Source organism: Cnephaeus nilssonii (assembly GCF_951640355.1).
Source record: "Cnephaeus nilssonii genome assembly, chromosome: 20".
NCBI classification, from domain to species: Eukaryota; Metazoa; Chordata; class Mammalia; order Chiroptera; family Vespertilionidae; genus Cnephaeus; species Cnephaeus nilssonii.
In genome coordinates this window covers 9043829-9063352 of record NC_137091.1, presented here as the reverse complement: position 1 = coordinate 9063352, position 19524 = coordinate 9043829, and the positions used below count along the sequence as shown (strand labels likewise).

The 19524-nt window shown below is 51.6% G+C and overlaps 1 protein-coding gene across 1 annotated transcript in view; it reads left to right on the top strand.

The window, feature by feature from the left end:
- Positions 1–18130, top strand: part of ST3GAL2 (ST3 beta-galactoside alpha-2,3-sialyltransferase 2) — a 44824-nt gene extending 26694 nt beyond the window's left edge. The window contains exons 2-7 of the mRNA XM_079800690.1: positions 5226–6609; positions 9285–9478; positions 13157–13336; positions 16267–16312; positions 16606–16725; positions 17594–18130. Coding sequence (XP_079656816.1) covers positions 6271–6609; positions 9285–9478; positions 13157–13336; positions 16267–16312; positions 16606–16725; positions 17594–17767 — 1053 coding nt within the window. The 5' untranslated portion in view covers positions 5226–6270 and the 3' untranslated portion in view covers positions 17768–18130. The remainder of the gene's footprint in view (positions 1–5225; positions 6610–9284; positions 9479–13156; positions 13337–16266; positions 16313–16605; positions 16726–17593) is intronic.
- The last annotated feature ends 1394 nt before the right edge of the window (positions 18131–19524 follow it).

The following is a 19524-nucleotide window of genomic DNA, read 5'->3' as shown; positions in this document are numbered from 1 at the left end:
TTAACGGGCCATTTCTTTCCTGTCTCTCTACTGGCCTCCTCATCTAGACATTGGAGTGCCTCGGGGCCCTCTCCTGGGCCACCTTCTCTTATCTGTGTCAGACCCTACCTAGATAATTTCTTCTGGTCCTGTCATTTTAAAAATAAACTGTACTTTCAAACGGATCCCTTCGGCCCTGGCCTCATCCATGAGCTTCAGATCTGTGTGTCCAATTTCCTCTTGCCATTTCCATGTGGACGTCTAAAGGTCAGCTCACATTTAATCTGCCGCAAACAGAGCTTTTGCTTTTTCCCCCACCCAAACCCATTCCTTTCCTGTCTTTTCTTTTTAAGATATTTTCATTGATTTCAGAGAGGAAGGGAGAGGGAGAGAGAGATAGAAACACCAATGATGAGAGAGAATCATTGATCGGCTGTCTGCGGCACACTCCCGCTGGGATGGAGGCGGAAACCTGGGCATGTGCCCTGACGGGGAATCAAACCTGTGACCTCTAGGTGCATGGGACGATATTCAACCACTGAGCCACACCAGCCAGGGCTCCTGGCTTTTCTGTATCAATGAATGCCACCCCTACCACCAGGTTGCTCAGGTCCCAATCCTCTGTGTCACCCTGATTTGGGCCTTTCTCTCCCGTCCCCCATCCCCTTCCAGCCCATCAGTTAAACCCTTCAGAACACAGCCAGCCGCTGCTCACCACCAGCCCTGTTTGGGGTATCACAGGAGCTCCTCTCTGGTCTCCATGCTAGTCTCCCACAGCAGCCAGAGTGATTTTTTTAGTAAAAAAATGTCTTAACCTTAAAAAAATTAGATTTTATTTTGAAATACCTCACACATTCAACATCTTACCTATCACATCTATACTCCTTTAAGAATAAAAATAAAAATTACTCTGTACTCTCTACCCTGACCCAATGCTTCAGAAGCCTATGTAGGCCCCTCCTTGATCATATCTACCTTCCTTCCCCTCCAGAGGGAATTTCCTGAATTTGGCTCTGTTTTCTTGAATTTTATCTATTTGTTTTATCATCTCTGTATAGAGGCCTCAACAGTTTCTTACGTGTCTTTGGGTACTTTTGAACTTTTCATGAACTCATGCTTTAGGCATTTATCCACGACTTACGCTTTTTGCTCAGCATAATCGTTTTTTTGCGCCTATTCATTCCTGTTGATGTCTAAAACTGGTGTTCATTCATTTTTACTATATGACATGAATGTACCACAATTTATCCATGCTATGCTGACTGCCATTTCGCTTGCAGTTTTCAGCTATTACCCTGTGCGGTCAGGAGCATTCTTTTTTTTTTTTTTTTTTTTTTTTTTAGGAGCATTCTTTTACGTCTCTTTGTGCACATGTTCATATGTACCTGGCAGTAGGAATACCAGAGTTTACTATATGCCCACCAGGACACCCACAATTAAAAAGATAGAAAAGATGGAGGCATGGAACAAATGGAACTCTCATACAGTACTAGTGGAAATATAAAATGCTACAACCACTTTCGAAAACGATATGGTTATTTCTAGTAAAGTTAAACATACACCTATCCTAAGATCTAGCAACTCCACTCCCAGGCATTTACCCAAGGGCCATGAGTGGGTGTGTCCACAAAAGGACTTGCACAAAGAGTTCATGGCCGTTTTATTCCTAATGATGCAAAACTGGGAACCGTTTAAATGTCCAGACCTGGAGAAGGACAAACTGCTGATGCACACAGACTGCTGGATGAATACCCAAAACATTGCCCGGGGCAAAAGAAGCCAGACGCCAGAGTATACACTGTGTGTTTATGTGGTTCAAGAGCAAGTCAATCCAATCTGCGGTGACAACTCAGAGAAGTGTGAGCGGTGGGTGTTGCCTGAAGGGAGCACGGGGAACTTTCTGGGCTGATGGCAATGCTCTGTATTTTACATAGATGCACACATACATGGAAATGCGTCAAGCTTTACCTGGAAAGAGTTCTGCATTTTATTATATATGAGTTAAAACTTACTGGGGGGAAAATAGTTCCAAGTGAGGTAAGACTTGGGGTTTGGGGTGTCCTATCTCACCCCACCCCATGGGCCCCTTAAGTGTCTACTGAAAGAATAAAGAAGCCTCATGAGCCAGGGGGCCCAGAAAGCTAGCCTGCTTCGTTTTGCGGGCAACAGAGGTGGGGACTGATTCCAAAGTGTGTGAGTGCACGCCCCCTTCCCCCCTGCCCCCGACTTTTTTATATCCGGGTATATGCATGGGCTGAGTGTGAATGGTCAGAGCAGCTGTGAAGGGGAGAAATCAGAATTAGTCAGTGGGCTGCTGGAGGGACTGGGAGTTCCCAGGAGAAAACAAGACAAGTGAAAGCACTTAGTGAGGGTCAGCAGTGGGTGACTCCTGGGGTTTTTAATGCATGCCTGGGGACCTCGGATCTTTTCTAGTCCCAATTAGCAACTACCCGCGCCTCCATTTGCACTCAGTGCAAGCTGAGCAGCAGCTCAAGCTCCCGGGAGCAGCCTGGCCGTGGGGTACCCAAAGCGAGGGCTTTTGCCGGCCACTCCATTTCTGTGCTCTTTCCTGACATGTTGTTGAAACTAGGGCTTTTCCTCTCCCCACCAAGGCGGTCAGTTCCCTCAGCTGCCTCTTCATTGAGTTAGAATCCCCAGGAGTTCTGACGCCCCTGATGGGGGATGTTTCCCTTGGAGCCTCCTGTGCCAGGTCCTGCCCAGCCCCTGCCTTCAGTGGCCACCATAGGCCGCCCACCAGAAACCAGGTCTCCCCAGCGAGGCCCCTCTTTCCCATCCCTTGCTCAGCCTGGACCGTCACCGCCTCCCAGGGCCCCTTGCCTCACAGCTGATACTCAGGTCACGGGCCGCTGAGAGCGGGACCCTGTAAAACCGAGTTCTCTTCCTTAGATGCTGGGCATGGAAATGGGCAAAGGGGGAACTGGACTGAAGAGACCGTTCAGCCAAATGTCATGCCTGGAGTCGGGCCTGCCAGACGGCAGTAGAGTTGGAAGGCGCACACCAGAGCCAGCACTGCTGGGGCCCCCGTGGGTGAGAGCCAGGAGCCCTGGGTGAGGCGTGTGGGGGAAGCTTCACTCTTTTTTTTTTTTATAATATATTTTTATTGATTTCAGAGAGGAAGCGGGAGGGCGAGAGAGATAGAAACATCAATGATGAACCCTAACCGGTTTGGCTCAGTGGATAGAGTGTCGGCCTGCAGACTGAAAGGTCCCAGGTTCGATTCCAGTCAAGGGCATGTACCTTGGTTGCGGGCACATCCCCAGTAGGGGGTGTGCAGGAGGCAGCTGGTCGATGTTTCTCTCTCATCAATGTTTCTAACTCTACCCTTCTCCCTTCCTCTCTGTAAAAAAATCAATAAAATATATTTTTTTTAAAAAAAGAAACAGCCGAAACCGGTTTGGCTCAGTGGATAGAGCGTCGGTCTGCGGACTGAAAGGTCCCAGGTTCGATCCCGGTCAAGGGCATGTACATTGGTTGCGGGCACATCCCCGGTAGGGGGTGTGCAGGAGGCAGCTGGTCGATGTTTCTCTATCATCGATGTTTCTAGCTCTCTGTCCCTCTCCTTTCCTCTCTGTAAAATATCAATAAAATATATTAAAAAAAAAAAAAAAGAAAGAAACATCAATGATGAGAGAGAACCATTGATTGGCTGCCTCCTGCACGCCCCCTACTGGGGATCAAGCCTGCAACCCGGGCATGTGCCCTTGACCAAATTCGAACCTGGGACCTTTCAATCCGCAGGCTGACGCCCTATCCATTGAGCCAAACCGGCCAGGGCGGAAGCTTCACTCTTGACCCTGGGAAGCCAGCTTCTGTATCTCCTTGTCTCTCATCCCTGACCCCTGGCCAGTCACAGGCTTTGGACCAGATAGACCTGGACTCAAATCTTGAGGTCGTGACTTACGCAAGTTCCTTCACTTATGTGAGCCTTGTCTTCCCCCCATGCCCACTGCCGCCCCCCGCTGAATAATGCCATCCTTATTGGAATGTGCTGGCTCCTTTCCCTGATGGCTTTGACCCCAGAAATGTGAACTGCCACGAAGGGGCAGCTGAGGTTCTTAAACACAGAGGCGGAGAGGCCTTCCCTGCAGCCAGGGGACTCAGTGAGTGGTGGTGAGGCCCAGGGGTCAGGTCAGAACTGGGCTACCAGATTAGGCAGGAGCTGGCGGGGAGAGGCAGGGAGCCAGGATTAAGTAATCCTTGTGGTGGTAGGCCCAGGGCCCGGAGGCCGCACTCTCAGCATTGCCCTTGACCCTGCCCCAGCTCCTTTGCATACGGCATGGATTCAGGCCAGACCGTTGGCAAGTGGCCTCTTCTCCCTGCTCTTGCCAGCCAGGGCGGCACAGGGCTCAGGCTGTCAGCGCCCCCGGGGGCCTTGGCATTCATTTCATCCGTAACATACAGATGAAGACAATGCCCAGAGGGCTGGGTAGTGTTGGTGCTGAGCCTGGCACCCTTTGTTCAGACGCAGTCATGTCCTGTCCCGGACACCAGAGCTGGAAGGATTGTTAATTCCTGAGCTAACCCAGGGACGCGTCATCTATAATCCACATTGAGAGAGAAGAGGGCAAGTGTCAGGGCCCGGGCCCAGCCTCCGGTGTTACTTAGAGGCTTCGCACAGGCACCAGGGTGGGGGTCCTGTCCGCAGTCCCCTGAGATCTCCTCTGGGATATTGTTCAGTTACGTTTTACCTGAAATGAACCTCACATACCTGAGCTAGGAACATTTAAAAAAACATTCTATTAAGAGTTTATTATAAATTGGCTCCACAGGCCACAAGGTAATAAAAGGAGGATGCGCAGCCTTGCAGGAAACAGGCAGGGAGCTGAGGAGGGCCAGGATGCATCTTGGGCCTTGGTGAGCGCATGCCTGGGGTTAGGTAGGGGGCCCTTTAAGGGGAACTGGACTAGGAACTTTCTAAACCTGGTTCTTGCAGGGACTTGCCTTGTGACTCTAGGGAATCACTTTCTGTCCTTGTTTACCTTCTGGCTAAGAAGTGAGGATGGTGGGCTAATCTCATCCTGAGGCCCCACGTTAGGAGAGCAGCGGCCATCTTGTGGATAGTTAGAGGCGAGAGCCCTTTCTTTTGTCTGCCCTTCGGTTAAGTGGGCATTGCCTCTCCTGCCAGCTTTGTCCCCTCTGGGACTTGGGGGCAGAGCTGGGGGGAGAACGTGTGTGCACGTGTGCAATTTTGTCTGCACGTTATTTTTTTCTCTCTGCAATTTCAGGGTCATGCTGAGGCAGCCGGGCGCCTGACAAGCGAGAGGAACCTGCCAAGGGATTAGTGCTAGCAGGAGCCAACGGCAAGACGGCAGGACGGCAGGACGGCGGGCCCCTGAGGAGCGGGGATGGGCAGAGCAGCCGCTGAGTCCGGGCCAGCAGCACCAGGAAGGAGGCCTGGGCTCTGGCTGGGAGCCTGGCACACGCTCTGCTGACCCAGATGACCCAGACTGCGTTCACAGCAGCACGGCGCTGAGCAGCAGCTGTGCCCAGGCCCCGGGACTCCATTGCTGCAGGAGCTCTGCAGCCCGTTAGGAAACTGCCGTGGGGCCGGGACCGTCAGGAGAAGGGACCTGTACCTCGATGGGAAGTGGAAGGACGGAACCTATCGCAAGGAGGATCTTGGTCTCTGCAGCGGAGTTCTGTGACACCCACAGAGCATCCTGGTTTCTTCCCTCAGGGTTGGGGCCCGGTTCCCCTCCCCTGGCAGAGGGATTGGGCCCGGAGGACCATCTGAGGGGTGGCTGCCTCTTGCATGGAATCAAGGCTGCCTGAAGCCCACATGCTCTCTGTTGTGATTGGGGTTCAAGGGCTTCCCTGCTGCAGGGGACGAGGGGCTGCCTCGGTGTCTGCTCATGAACCACAAGGACCTCGACTGCTCCAGACTGGATCATTTCAAGCCGCCAAAGAGGGGGACCCCCAGAGCTGGCAGCCAGCAAGCCCAATGGACTAGAAGGCTGGAATGGACTGACCTCCCCCTCGCCAGGGCAGCGGGAGAGGCAGAGCATCTGTGGCCCAGCTAGTGACAGAGGGACCCAATGAAGCCATAAGCAGGGGCCCAAGTGGCTCAGGGACAGGGGAGCCACTCTTGCCCACGTGCTTTCTCCTCACCTTGAGATCGGGCGTGGCCTGGGACTCCTGCTGCCGTCTGCTCTGCAGCACACGCCCTTATGACCTAGAACAGGCAGGCCTGCCAGTGGGCTGGGAAAGGAGTGGCCGCAGGGACACCGGCCGCCCTCCGGGCTGGTGGTCCCGCCTCTGGGGCTTCGCACCATGAAGTGCTCCCTGCGGGTGTGGTTCCTCTCCGTGGCCTTCCTGCTGGTGTTCATCATGTCACTGCTCTTCACCTACTCTCACCACAGCATGGCCACCCTGCCCTACCTGGACTCGGGGGCCCTGGGGGGCACCCACCGGGTGAAGCTGGTGCCTGGCTATGCCGGCCTGCAGCGCCTCAGCAAGGAGGGGCTCGCTGGCAAGAACTGTGCCTGCCGCCGCTGCATGGGCGACGCCGGGACCTCCGACTGGTTTGACAGCCACTTCGACAGCAACATTTCCCCTGTCTGGACCCGGGAGAACATGGATCTGCCCCCTGATGTCCAGAAGTGGTGGATGGTGAGAGAGGCAGGGCCCCCCCTGCCTGCCTTTGCTGCTCCTCTCCAGGGATCTGTTCCACCACCCCATTGGGGAGTCACTGTCAGAGCCCGCTCTGGGATTTGGGCTGTCTTCTGGCCCTAGAGTCTTGACAAAGCAAGAGGCCCATTTATCCAGAGCTATCTACTAGGATCACAGAATCTGAAAGGCAGAGTGAGCTTTGGCCTGGAAGGAGAGAGAACTGATCTTCCCTAGTGCTTGTAGGGGCTGAGCATAGACCAGAAATGCTTACTGGGCCAGGCAGGTGACATAGACGAGAGAAATGGTCGGATTCTGCCATACAGATCCTGCTTCCTGGCCCAGACTGTCAGAGTTCCTAAGGACAGGGAGAGGAGGGGTCACCAGGAGTCCCACAGGCCCTTCCTGTGACAGCTTGGAACCCTTGGAGGGTCCTGCCTACTGCTCATAGTCACAGCCTTCCTTTCATGGGTAATATCAAAGTTCAGAGTTCACAGGGCTTGCCCAAGGTCGCAGGTCCCAATGGTGGCCACCTAGGTCCAGAACAGGACTCCAGACAGAGGTAAACCTATGGGCAGGTCAGACTTCCAGCCCACAGGGATGGAACTCAGGGCTCTTTAAGCAGTAGAAGCCACTTTTCCTCTGCCCCCACAGTCATCCTCTTTAACTGTGAACTTAGGAATACTCATAGCTAAGCTCTCCACACTGAGTTTGTGTTCTTTTTTAAAAATTTTTTTATTTTATTTTATTTTTTTTAAGAGAGAGAAACATTGATGTTTGAGAGAAACATCCATCAGTTGCCTTCTGTCTGTGCCCCAACCAGGGATCAAACCCACAACCTGGCTGCCCTGACTGGGAATTGAACCTGCCACCTTTCAGTGTATGGGACAAAGCTCCAACCAACTGAACTACACCAGCCAGGGCACTGAGTTTGTGTTCTCGTTCCCAGGGGTCCTTCCTGTGCTTAGAAGAGGTTAGAGAAGCACACCCACTCTCTCCCCTATCCCTTCCACGTATTCTGTCCCCTGAGCAACGCCTGCTCAGCCACAAATCCAGGTATTATGGCTCAGACCACAGGGCATTTTATTTTTTAAAGATTTTTTATTTGTTTCTAAATATATTTTTATTGATTTCAGAGAGGAAGGGAGAGGGGGAGAGAGATAGAAACATCAATGATGAGAGAGAATCATTGATCAGCTGACCCCTGCATGCCCCCTACTGGGGATCTAGCCCACAACCGGGGCATGTGCTCTTGACTGGAATCAAACCCAGGACCCTTCAGTCCACAGGTGGACACTCTATCCACTGAACCAAACCATCTAGGGCTAAAGATTTTTGTATTGAATTTTAGAGAAAAAGGAAGGGAGAGGGAGAAAGAGAGAAACATTGATGTGAGAGCACAGCATTGATTGGTCATCTCCTGCATGCTCCCTACTGGGGGTCTATGGAATGGAACTGGCAATATTTTGGTACATGGGACGATGCCCAACCAACTGAGCCATACTGGCCAGGCACACAGGGCATTTTAAAGCCCTAATTTGACCTTACCAATTGGTGGCCTGTGGGCCATGGCCAGCCCACTCAGTGTTTTTTAAATATTACTATTAATGGCCCAGCCAGCGTGGCTCAGTGGTTGAGCATCAGCCAATGAACTGGGAGGTCATGGTTCGATTCCCAGTAGGGCCATATGCCCGGGTTGCAGGCTTGATCCTCAGAGTTGGGTGTGCAGGAGGCAGCCAGTCAACGATTCTCATCATTGATGTTTCTATCTCTCTTTCCCTCTCCCTTCCTCTCTGAAATCAATAAAAATATATTTAAAATAATAAATATTACTGTTAGTTATCAGCATTTATGAATCAGGATATTGCACATGAAATCCATACTTTTCAGCTTCTCTTGAAAAGTTAGAAAATTTAGTCCTGGGCTCACAATCTCACATGTCAACAATTGACTGAAGTTGACTCTTATTGATGGGTGGGGCCTCCTGTTAGCCCTGGGCCCCACCTGCCACTTCATTCCTGTGTGTCACAAGCCTGAAGGCATTAGAATGTTACCTGGGCCTCATTTTGTGTGGGGGTTTTTTCACCTGCATGGTGGTGGGACATGCAAGAGACCAGTTTCATTCTGGCTGTTCTAGCATTGAAAGATGGTCTGCGCCCCTCTGCCTTCCCCGGAAGCTCAGGGAGTGGCTCCACGTATCCCATGCATTCTGCCCCGGGCAGCTTCAGTCACCCCCGGCCTTGCAGGCCGAGCTCCTGGGGCACTCCCTGCAGACTGATTGGGAACGAACCCCTGCAGCTCAGCCGGACTTTCCACCTTACCTGCACCTCAAGACGACCCCTTGATGTGACTCAGAGTTGCCCTAAGGGAACAGCTGAGCAGGGGCCTCTTCATGCCTGAGGAGCCACCCAAGAAGTTTCTCTGTTCCTGGGACAGGCCTAGGGGTCCCTGGAGAATGTGCCTTGACCCCCCCACCCCCCTCCAGTGCATCAGAGCAGCTGGAAGGGAGACTTGACTGTTGTTGAGGGGAGGGTCCTCACTGCTCAGAGAATTCCTGCTCCCTGACAGCCTGGTTAGGGGTCCTGTGTGGCTTGGACGCTGGCAGGGGAAGGCGGGGAAGGGAGGCAGGCAGGAGTCCCTCTCTGCTCACACCCACTCCCTTCCCCTCCCCTCTGCAGATGCTGCAGCCCCAGTTCAAGTCACACAATACCAATGAGGTGCTGGAGAAGCTGTTCCAGATAGTACCAGGCGAGAACCCCTACCGTTTCCGGGACCCCCAGCAGTGCCGGCGCTGTGCTGTGGTGGGGAACTCCGGCAACCTGCGGGGCTCTGGCTATGGGCCAGATGTGGACGGGCACAACTTCATCATGAGGTGAGCCACGGGGACCCCAAGCCTCCTGGAGGGGGGACTGGACTCCGTGACCTTGTCGGGCAGTGTAGGAGCTGCCCGCTGCTGGGGCTGCTATAGGTCTAACACCCAGACCTGTGATAGGTTCTCGCCTTTGTTGGGGTGGATGAGGAGGCAGAATTCCCATTCAAGACTTTGCTTGAGGCCTGTACTCAGTCTCCAACTCTGAGTTAGTCTGAAAAGAGCTGAAACTAGACTCCTGGCTGGCTGCTGGTGAAAACGCCCACCAGAGGCCCTCCTACCTGCCTAGTTTCCTCAGTAGTTACACCAGAGGTGAGGACCCAAACCAAACCAGCATCTTGCTTACCGGTAATAGTCACAGGCGATTCCTCCTGGAACTCACAGAAGACGGATGTCCTGGGCAGAAGAAGAAAAGTAGCATCAATCAAACAAGCATATGGATGTCTGGTGCTTGCTCTGGGCCGCTGTCCTTTATGTCACAAGGTTTAGATGGGGGTGGGGGGCCCTCACTCACTCAACAAGACATCAGTGCCCAGTGCCCAGCCTTGAGGACAGAAGGGTTGGATGGGCATTCATTCCAGACAGGGGGACACAGAGCAAGAAATCTGGGGATGGACAGGGACTAAGAGTCGACTTGTGAGCTGAGTGTGGGCTGCTCCTTCTGCCCTGAACCTGTTTTCTGACTTCTTCACTAGACTTGGAGGCAGAAATGCCATCCCACTCCTTGGAGGAAGAGCCCTTAAGAATAAGATACTGAAAATGCCCAGTTTTCACGAAGTATCTCTTAGGATGAACATTGCAGAAAGACCGGTTTCCCAGGAGGAGGAAGGAAGGGCTTTATCTTAGAATCTGTTGCTGTCTCCATAGCAACACCAAGGCAGCAATGTCTCTGAGGCTTTCCTCATTCCTTGCAAAACCCTTCTTATGGTGAGAATGGTGCGGTAAGGGGGGGGGGGGGGGGGATGCCAGGCCCCATCCAGGAACCCAGAGCCCCTGAGATTCTCCCCATTGTCCAGTGGCTGACAAAGGAGGCAAGCTGGGAGCTGAAGAGGAGCCTCTATTTACCCAGAGACAGTGGCTGAGGTTGGGGAATGAAGCGTCCATTACTCCAGTCAGCCCCGGAACGCTTGAGAAATGTTCTAGACTGCCTGAAGCCCTGCCTCCTTTGCCCTGCCATCTGCATCTCGGTGATGGTTGGGAAGCTCCAGAGTAGAAGCACAACGGACAAGCTAAAAAGGCTTTGCTGCTGTGATAGTGGGCGGCCCCTGGTCAGGCCAAGCTACAGAAAGGAATTCACAAATGTTCCCTCAGGGATCAGGCAAGGAGGCTTGGTATGTTACAGTGGACCCCAGAATGGATTTGTGGAAGGGGTGACCCAGATGATAATTGGCTGTCAGCTGACCTATAAGGAGCCGGTTGCAGTGGAGGTGACTCTGCTTATAGGCATATTTTGGTTTGGAACCAGAGGGGAGGCCTCCCTTCCTGGAAGTAGCACTAATGTAAAGACCCCACTGTGAGGGCCAAGCTGAGTTACCATGAGATGATGGCTCTACCCACCTAAAGGCCTCCTCCTCCTGAATGTCTTCTGAGCCCTGCCGACAACTCCGAATGGCCTTGAGCTGGTCCTGCCTTAGCTGGCCAGCAGATGGGTCCACAGTTCCTAGAGCAGTGCCTGGCGTATCGTAGCCATACATACATGAATGAATGAAAGGGACTAGGCACCAACCCCTAACCACGAATGCATGTCTACACTGCCTGTGCCCCTGCCCCCAGGTCTTCTTTGGCGGCTGGAGGCAGCCAAGGGCAGACAGAATTCTAGAATGCTTTGCCCTCGAGATACAGGAATACAGCTCATCCTCTGCCCTGCTCTGCCAGGGCTTGGCTTCTCCAGAATGAATCAGAGCCTCAAAGCAAAATCCTGTCTCCAGATGCATGCCATGTTCCCCTGCATTGGAGACTCTGAAATACCTTTTGGACCTCTTACTCTGTTTATTCCCAAACTTTTTTAAAAAATATATTTTATTGATTTTTACAGGGAGGAAGGAAGAGGGATAGAGAGCTAGAATCGTCGATGAGAGAGAAACATCGACCAGCTGCCTCCTGCACACCCCCTACTGGGGATGTGCCCGCAACCAAGGTATATGCCTTTGACCGGAATCGAACCTGGGACCTTCCAGTCCGCAGGCTGACGCTCTATCCACTGAGCCAAACTGGTTTCGGCTATTCCCAAACTTTTGAAGATTGGTGCCTGCCCAGCAAGTGGGAGGAACCTCAAGGAGGTGGAGGCTCTGCAGCAGGGCCCACTGCAGGGTGGGAGGCATTGTGATGCTGGGTGACAGGTCCAAGAAGGGACTTTGTGAAAGCTCTGGCTGCCAATTCAGGGGGGAAGGCAGGTGGAGGGCTGTCTTCAGAAGCCATCCTGGGGCAGCGGTAGCCCTTTGATCTGCAGGACCAGTTTGGTCTCTCCATTTCTGGTGAGATGAGGTTTGTTTCTTGAGTCTTCACAAGAGTCAACCTTGACCCCAGCTCCTGTCTAGCCTAGAGCCCAGCCAAGACTTCCACTGCCTGCTACCCTTCTGTCCCCCAGCAGCTGAGAAACACCATCCCTATTAAGCCTTCCGCTCCAGCCTGCTCTGTTCCTCCCAGAAGGGAGGTATTCTTGGGGGTGAAATGTACACAATAAAAATGAATTATCCTAAGTCCCATTTCCCAAGAGTAAGAATTATTCATAATTTTAATACCATTCCAGATATTTTTTCTATTTGTATACAAAAGTATTTTTTCTTTTAATGAAAAATGGTTATCATACTACCAATTTTTAAGTCTTCCTTTTCTGTGTTGTAATTCCCTCCTGCTGCACACAGTAGGTATTCAAGAGCTATGTGTTATAAGGAAAGAAGTGGGATACCTCACACCACTTGTTTTTTTCACTGAATAACTCTTGGACTTTTTTTTTTTTTTAAAGAATAGTTTACCAATTTTGAGAGAGAGAGTAAGGGAGAGAGAGAGAAACATTGATGTGAGAGCACAACAGCAATTGACTGCCTCCTGATTAAATCCACAACCTTCTGGTGCACAGGATGATGCCCAACCAACTGAGCCACACCAGCCAGGGCTCTTGGACTTATTTCTTAACAGCACATGTAAATCTACTTCATTCATTCTGATGGCCACATGGTATTTGAATGGGCCAAAATGCATAAACCAGTTTTTATTGCTTGATTCTACTTTTCACTATTGTGATATTGCAGTGAATATCCTGGTACACACATCTTTGCACATTTATGCACCTATTTTTAAAAAATATATATCTTTATTGATTTCAGAGAGGAAAGGAGAGGGAGAGAGAGATAGAAACATCAATGATGAGAGATAATCATTGATTGGCTGCCTCCTCCATAATCAGGGATTGAGCCCACAACCTGGGCATATGCCACGACCGGGATCGAACCATGACCTCTTAGTTCATAGCTCAACCCCTGAGCCACCACTCTCAGGCTGCACCTATTTTTATAGGTGGATTTCTGGTAATGGGATTGCTAGGTCAAAGTATATTTATATATATTGGCTAGCACCAAATCATCCTCTAAAAATCTTGTACCAGTTTCTTTTGCCTTTTTTCTTTTGTGTGTACCAGTTTCTATGGCAGTTTCTTCTCATGTCAACCTCTTGTCCCTGCAGAATGAATCAGGCACCAACTGTGGGCTTTGAGCAGGATGTTGGCAGCCGAACCACCCACCATTTCATGTACCCTGAGAGTGCCAAGAACCTGCCTGCCAACGTCAGCTTTGTGTTGGTGCCCTTCAAGGCCCTGGACCTGCTGTGGATCGCGAGCGCCCTATCCACGGGACAGATCCGATTGTGAGCCGCCCTGCTGACGGGGAGTGCCATATGGGTGACAGGAGCACCTTGGGAGGAGCCTGACTGGGGACTGGACCTTAGAATTCCTTTAACTGAATATTTGGGCCAAGAGGGGCTGGTGAGGAGGGAGGCACAAGGAGGGAAGGCCCCAAGTGGTGCTTTAGCCGAGGCCTGAGCATGTTCTTTGTCAATTCCTGCGTGGTGACAGCCAGCATATTGGTGGAAAGGTGAGGAAAGAACAACCTGCTTTTGGTCTCCTTTCCAGGGGGTAGTTCCGAACTGTGGGAGCTCTGCCTTCTGAGAATTTTCTTTGGGGGCAGTTGCCCAGTCATAGTTTGAAATCTCAGGAAATTCAGTGAACCAAGGTTTTTTTAAAACAGATTTTTATTGATTTTTAGAAAGAGAGGAAGGGAGAGAGAAAGAACATTGATTTAAGAGAAACATCTATCAGCTGCCTCCTGCACACCCCCTACCAGGGATCGAGCCTGCAATCTGGGCATGTGCCCTGACTGGGAATCAATCCAGCAACCCCCTGTGCCCAGGATGATGCCCAACCATCTGAGCCACACCGGCCAGGGCTAACCAAGTATTTTTTTAGGAGCTTTATTGAGATATGATTCACATACCATACAATTCACACATTTAAAGTATATAATGCAGTGGCTTTTAGCCTGTTCAGAGTTGTGTAGCCATCACCACAATTAATTATAGAGCACTGTCATGTTCTAAAAATGAAAACCTTTAATCTAAAGATATAAAGATACCTCTGTACACCTTAGCCATCACCCCACTCCCTAAACCCCCAACCCCCAAGGCAACCACTAATCAACTGTCTTAACCATGGTTTTAGTTGTGTGTGCAGCAAAATGTATGTAACTTAAAATTTACAATTTTAATTGTACAGTTCAGTAGCATTAAGTATGTTCACATTATTGTGCAAACATCACCACTACCCATCTCCAGAACTGCTTTATCACCTCAAATGGAAACTCTGTAGCCATTAATAACTTCATTCCTTCTTTCCCCAAGACCCTGATAATCACTATTCTTTCTGTCTCTATGATTAGACTATTCTAAGTACTTCATATAAGTAGAATTATGTAGTATTTGTCCTTTTACATCTGACTTATTTCACTTAGCATGATGTTTTCAAGGTTCATCCATGCTGTAGCATGTTTCAGATTTCATTCATTTTATTTTTTTGTTGATTTCAGAGAGGAAGGGAGAACGGGAGAGAGAAACATCAATGATGAGAGAGAATCATTGATCAACTGCCTCCTGCACACTCCCCACTGGGGATCTGTAACCCTGGCATGTGCCCTTAAGTGGCATCGAACCTGGGACCTTTCAGTCTGCAGGCCAACGCTCTATCCACTGAGCCAAACCAGCTAGGGCAGATTTCATTCATTTTAAAGGTTAAACTAGTGGCCTGGTGCATGAAATTCATGCACGGTTGGGGGGGGGGTGGATGTTCCTCAGCGCGGCCTGCATCCTCTCCAATCTGGGACCCCTCCAAGGATGTCCTACTGCCGGTTTACAGGGATCGGGCCTAAACCAGCAGTCGGACATCCCTCTTGCAATCTGGGACTGCTGGCTCCAAACTGCTCACCTGACTGCCTGCCTGTCTGATTGCCCCTAACCACTCTGCCTGCAGGCCTGCTTGCCCCCAACTGCCCCCCGCTGCCAGCCTGCTTGCCCCCAAATGCCCCCCTGCCAGCCTGATCACCCCCAACTGCCCCCCCATGCCAGTATGCTTGCCCCAACTGCCTCCCCTGCTGGCCTTCTCACCCCCAACTGCCCCCCTTGTTGGCCTGCTCACCCCCACCTTTCCTCCCCACTGGCCTGCTTGCCCCCAACTGCCCCCTTTGCTGGTCTGCTTACCCTCAACGGCCCCATCCCCCACCAGCCTGATCCCCCACAAATGCCGTTCCATCCTGGCCTGATCACCCACAACTGCCCTCCCCTCTTGGCCTCTAACCGCCTCTACCTCAGCCCCGCCACTACAACTTTGTCCAGAAGAATGTCCGGAAGGTCTCCTGGAAGGTTTCCTAGTCTAATTAGCATATTACCCTTTTATTATTATAGATAGTATTCCCTTGAATGGACATGCCACATTTTGTTTACTCATTCATCCAACGATGGAAAATTGAGTTGTTGCGACCTCTTGCCTGTTATCATCATGTATTTTTAAACACAGAAGTATAGCCGAAACCGGTTTGGCTCAGTGGACAGAGCGTCGGTCTGTGGACTGAAAGGTCCCAGGTCCGATTCCAGTCAAGGGCATGTACATTGGTTGCGGGCACATCCCCAGTGGGGGGTGTGCAGGAGGCGGCTGGTCGATGTTTCTCTCTCATCGATATTTCTAGCTCTCTATCCCTCTCCCTTCCTCTCTGTGGAGAATCAATAAAATATATTAAAAAAAAAAAAGAAGAAGAAGTATAAGTCACAGTGTCCTGACTTTATGTTTGGGAGACCTAAAAGCTAAAATAAATGCTATAGCGCTTAAATCCCATAGGTTTAAAAGGGATTAGAAAAGGGAGTGTAGGTTATGGGTGTCATGGCTGGCTAATCGGGAAGGAGGGACTTGTGCCAAATGTGAGGAGAGTAGCAAGAGTGTCAGGTGGGCACAGGTAAGAGCACGCACGGTGGGTTTGAGATGATTGGCTAACTCAAGTGGAGAGTCCACAGCAGAGATTTGTGGGAGAAAAGTTGGGGCTGGAATATGGAAGGCCCAATGTATGTCTAATAAAACATCCTTATTTTATCCTGAAGGGCAGGGGAGCCATTGAAGGTTCTGAGCGAGGCACTGCAGTGATATGGTGTGGGAGAGCAGTCTGGAAGCAGGGGGTCTTGTGGTGAGGCTGTCATCACTCCGGCCTGAGCAGAAGGAAAGGCATCTAAATGTTTTGTGTGTTTTTGTTTGCTTGCAGTACCTATGCTCCAGTGAAGTCCTTCCTTCGAGTAGACAAAGAAAAGGTAAGTTCTCTCCTCGGCCCCCTTCTTTATCCCCACCTCCTTGGAAACAATGCAGACCTGATCTCCTAGTGTGCCTGGTCCTGTGGCTCAGGTATCCCTTAGTGCCCTTCCAGAACCTTCAGTGTCCCCATCTGCTGGGATGCCTGACCTCCACAGAGGCTGCAAGGAACCAGGGAACACAGATGAACAGGTCCAAGGGCAAGCGTGGAGGAACTGGCACAAGCTACTCAGAGCCTGGCCTATGCCTCTAGGCCCCCAAAACCCTCATGTGCCTGTCACATTTTCTCCTCCAGGTCCAGATCTACAACCCAGCCTTCTTCAAGTACATCCATGACAGGTGGACAGAGCATCATGGGCGGTACCCTTCTACAGGGATGCTGGTGCTCTTCTTTGCCCTGCATGTGTGTGATGAGGTGGGTAGCCCAGTCTGGGGGTAAATAGTGGGACCCATGGAACAAGGGAAAGCAGCCCTTCTCAGGGCTCAGTAGTGCTTCAAGAGGAATGTGTTTTTGTAGGCAGAAGCCAAGTGGCTTTTATTTCTCCCCATTTCTAGGCAGTGTAGCTCTGCATTTCCCAAGCTTACTTCTTTAATTTGACCAAATCTGAAATCACTTCATTTGAAAGTTAAATTTATTGACAAAGGAAAAAGAATACTATTTCCATAATTGATATTACTTGCCATAAAGAAAAAATAATAAAAAACATAAATAGAATAGAATGGAGATAGTGTAGTTAAGATTCAGGGGGATGGTTATCTCCCATAGCTGTGGGCCCCAGGCCTGCTCTGTTAAAAACGAAGGTTAGTCATTCAAGGAGGCATCTAGCTAGTGGGCAGGGGAGCTCTGCCATACACTTCAGTGCTCACATCCAGCACACCCACATTTGCCAGTAAATCCTTTAACGTAGGGTATTGGGTATTTGACCAGTTTTCAAATAAAAGTACTCCATTAAAAAAAAAAAAAAGTTAGCAAGGGTTGGGCTAGCCCTAAATTGGGGCGTTGTTCTTGAAGCAATCAGACGGGTGGAAGGAGGTGCATGCACCAGGCAGCTGGGCTCCCCATCTCCAGCCTTCTTTGCCACGAGTTGCTCCCTCTCCCTTGAGCCAGCCAGTGTCCTTAGCCCAGGCTTGGGTGTCCCCTCTTCCCATGCATCCCGCAATCAATCGATTAGCTGGCGGCCTCCCGGGTTGTTGGGTCTCCTTCCCCACTACTACCCAAGGCTCTCCCGCGTCCGGTCTCCCAAGGTCCGACGTAGGGTGACTTGCATCGCCCTCCCCTGCAGGTGAACGTGTACGGGTTCGGGGCTGACAGCCGGGGCAACTGGCACCACTACTGGGAGAATAACCGGTATGCGGGCGAGTTCCGGAAGACCGGCGTGCACGACGCCGACTTCGAGGCCCACATCATCGACATGCTGGCCAAGGCCAGCAAGATCGAGGTCTACCGAGGCAACTGAGAAAGGTCTGACCGCGACTCTCCCGGCCCGCCGCCCAGCGCGTCTGCGCTCGGGGTCGGGACCCAAGACCAGCCCCAGGGTGGCGGCTTCCGCCTGCGCGCGTCGCCGGGCGTGGGGCGTCGCCGGGCAACGCTGAGCGCGCCCGCCGCGGTCTGGACCAATCATGCTGCAGCCCAGCGAGCGCCGGCTGTTCCCCGCCAATCACAAGACTGGGCCTGGCACCAATCAACGCTGCGGTCGGGCGGAGCCTGTGTTTATCTCAGTCAATCGCGCCCCTCCACTCGAGTCAACTTCCGGAGATGCGCCCTTCTCCTCCAATCAATGGCCTTCGGGGGGCGAACCGGCCGACTCCACCCCCACAGCCCTAGGCTCTTGGGTGGGGTTTTGTTTCACTTTTTAAAGAGAGGAGGTGGCTCCTGGCCCGGAGAAGTACTTTCTTCTGGCTGGGTCGGAGCTGTCGCAATTGCTGGACCCCGCCAAGGACGCCGGGAAGGAGAGGGAAGGGTGGGCCGGGGGTCCCGCGTGGCCTTTCAGCGGTCCAGGAACGGTCCATGTGACTTACGGGGAGCGCTCTTTCACTCAGAGGCAAAGCCAGAACCCTCCCAAACCTCTCCAGGCTTCCGAGAGAATTTTAGACACCCCCCCCCCCCCCATTTCTTTTATTGTTTAGTCCGAGATGGGTGTTAACCCACCAAAGAAATGCAGTGAGAATCCAGAGGGCGAGCGGCCCCTCATCCTACCGCCTCTCCCTCCCCGCCTTTGGCCACCCTATGGAATGGCCTTTCTGACCAGGGCATTTAGTGTCTCACCAGAAAACGAACTGTGTTCACCCTTGGCTTGGGAGCGAAATTCGCCGAGGCCCTAACTCGAACACAGGTGTAAGGAACTGGGCAGGGGACCAGGAAGCCCCCTCACGTCAAATGTAAGGTGCTTCTCACTCACGTGTATCCTTGGCCCCTACTGTTCGCTACAACTTTTAGTGTCTCCTTAGGCCCTGGGCCTCCTCACCAGCCTACTTGCTCTAGAAAAAAAATCAAAACATGCCCTGGGATTGATTAGGGCGCTGCTGCCTCTCTCTCTCTCTCTCTCTCTCTCTCTCTCTCTCTCTCTCTCTCTCTCTCACACACACACACACACACGCACAAACACGTCTTTGGCTGGCTCAAGGGAGAGGGAGCAACTCATGGCAAAGAAGGCTGGAGATGGGGAGCCCAGCTGCCTGGTGCATGCACCTTCTTCCTTCACACATCACCCCAAAGAGGAGTAAGAAACCTCTTGCTTGGGGGTGGTTTTTGCTTTGGGCTCATAATTTAGTTAACCTGCAATGACCAGGTATGGCTGACCAACACAAATTCTGTAAAAATTCCAAGCTGGCCGTGGAAATAGCTGGGAGCCTAGCTGGGGAGGAGTAGACTTGCCCCTCTGCATGCCTCCTCCCCTGCCCATGGGTCCCCTTCCCCAGGCTCACCTCTTGCCTTCTCGCTCTAACTCACTTTCCATTTCCAGCTCAGGAATGGGCTGGGAAGCTAACAACCAGGGATTACAACTGGAAGCTACTTGCATGATTGAACCCAGCTTAACCCCCTCGAGGAAGCTGCGGATGGTATTCAACCTTCAAGGTCAGGGAATTTTAGGAGGGGAAAAGAGCTTCTGTGAAGCTTCCAAACCACTAAAAGGACCCCAGTATCCAGCAGTGACAACACAAATACCACCCATTTTCTTAGTGAGTTGGTACCACCAAGCAGCCTCCTGGCTGT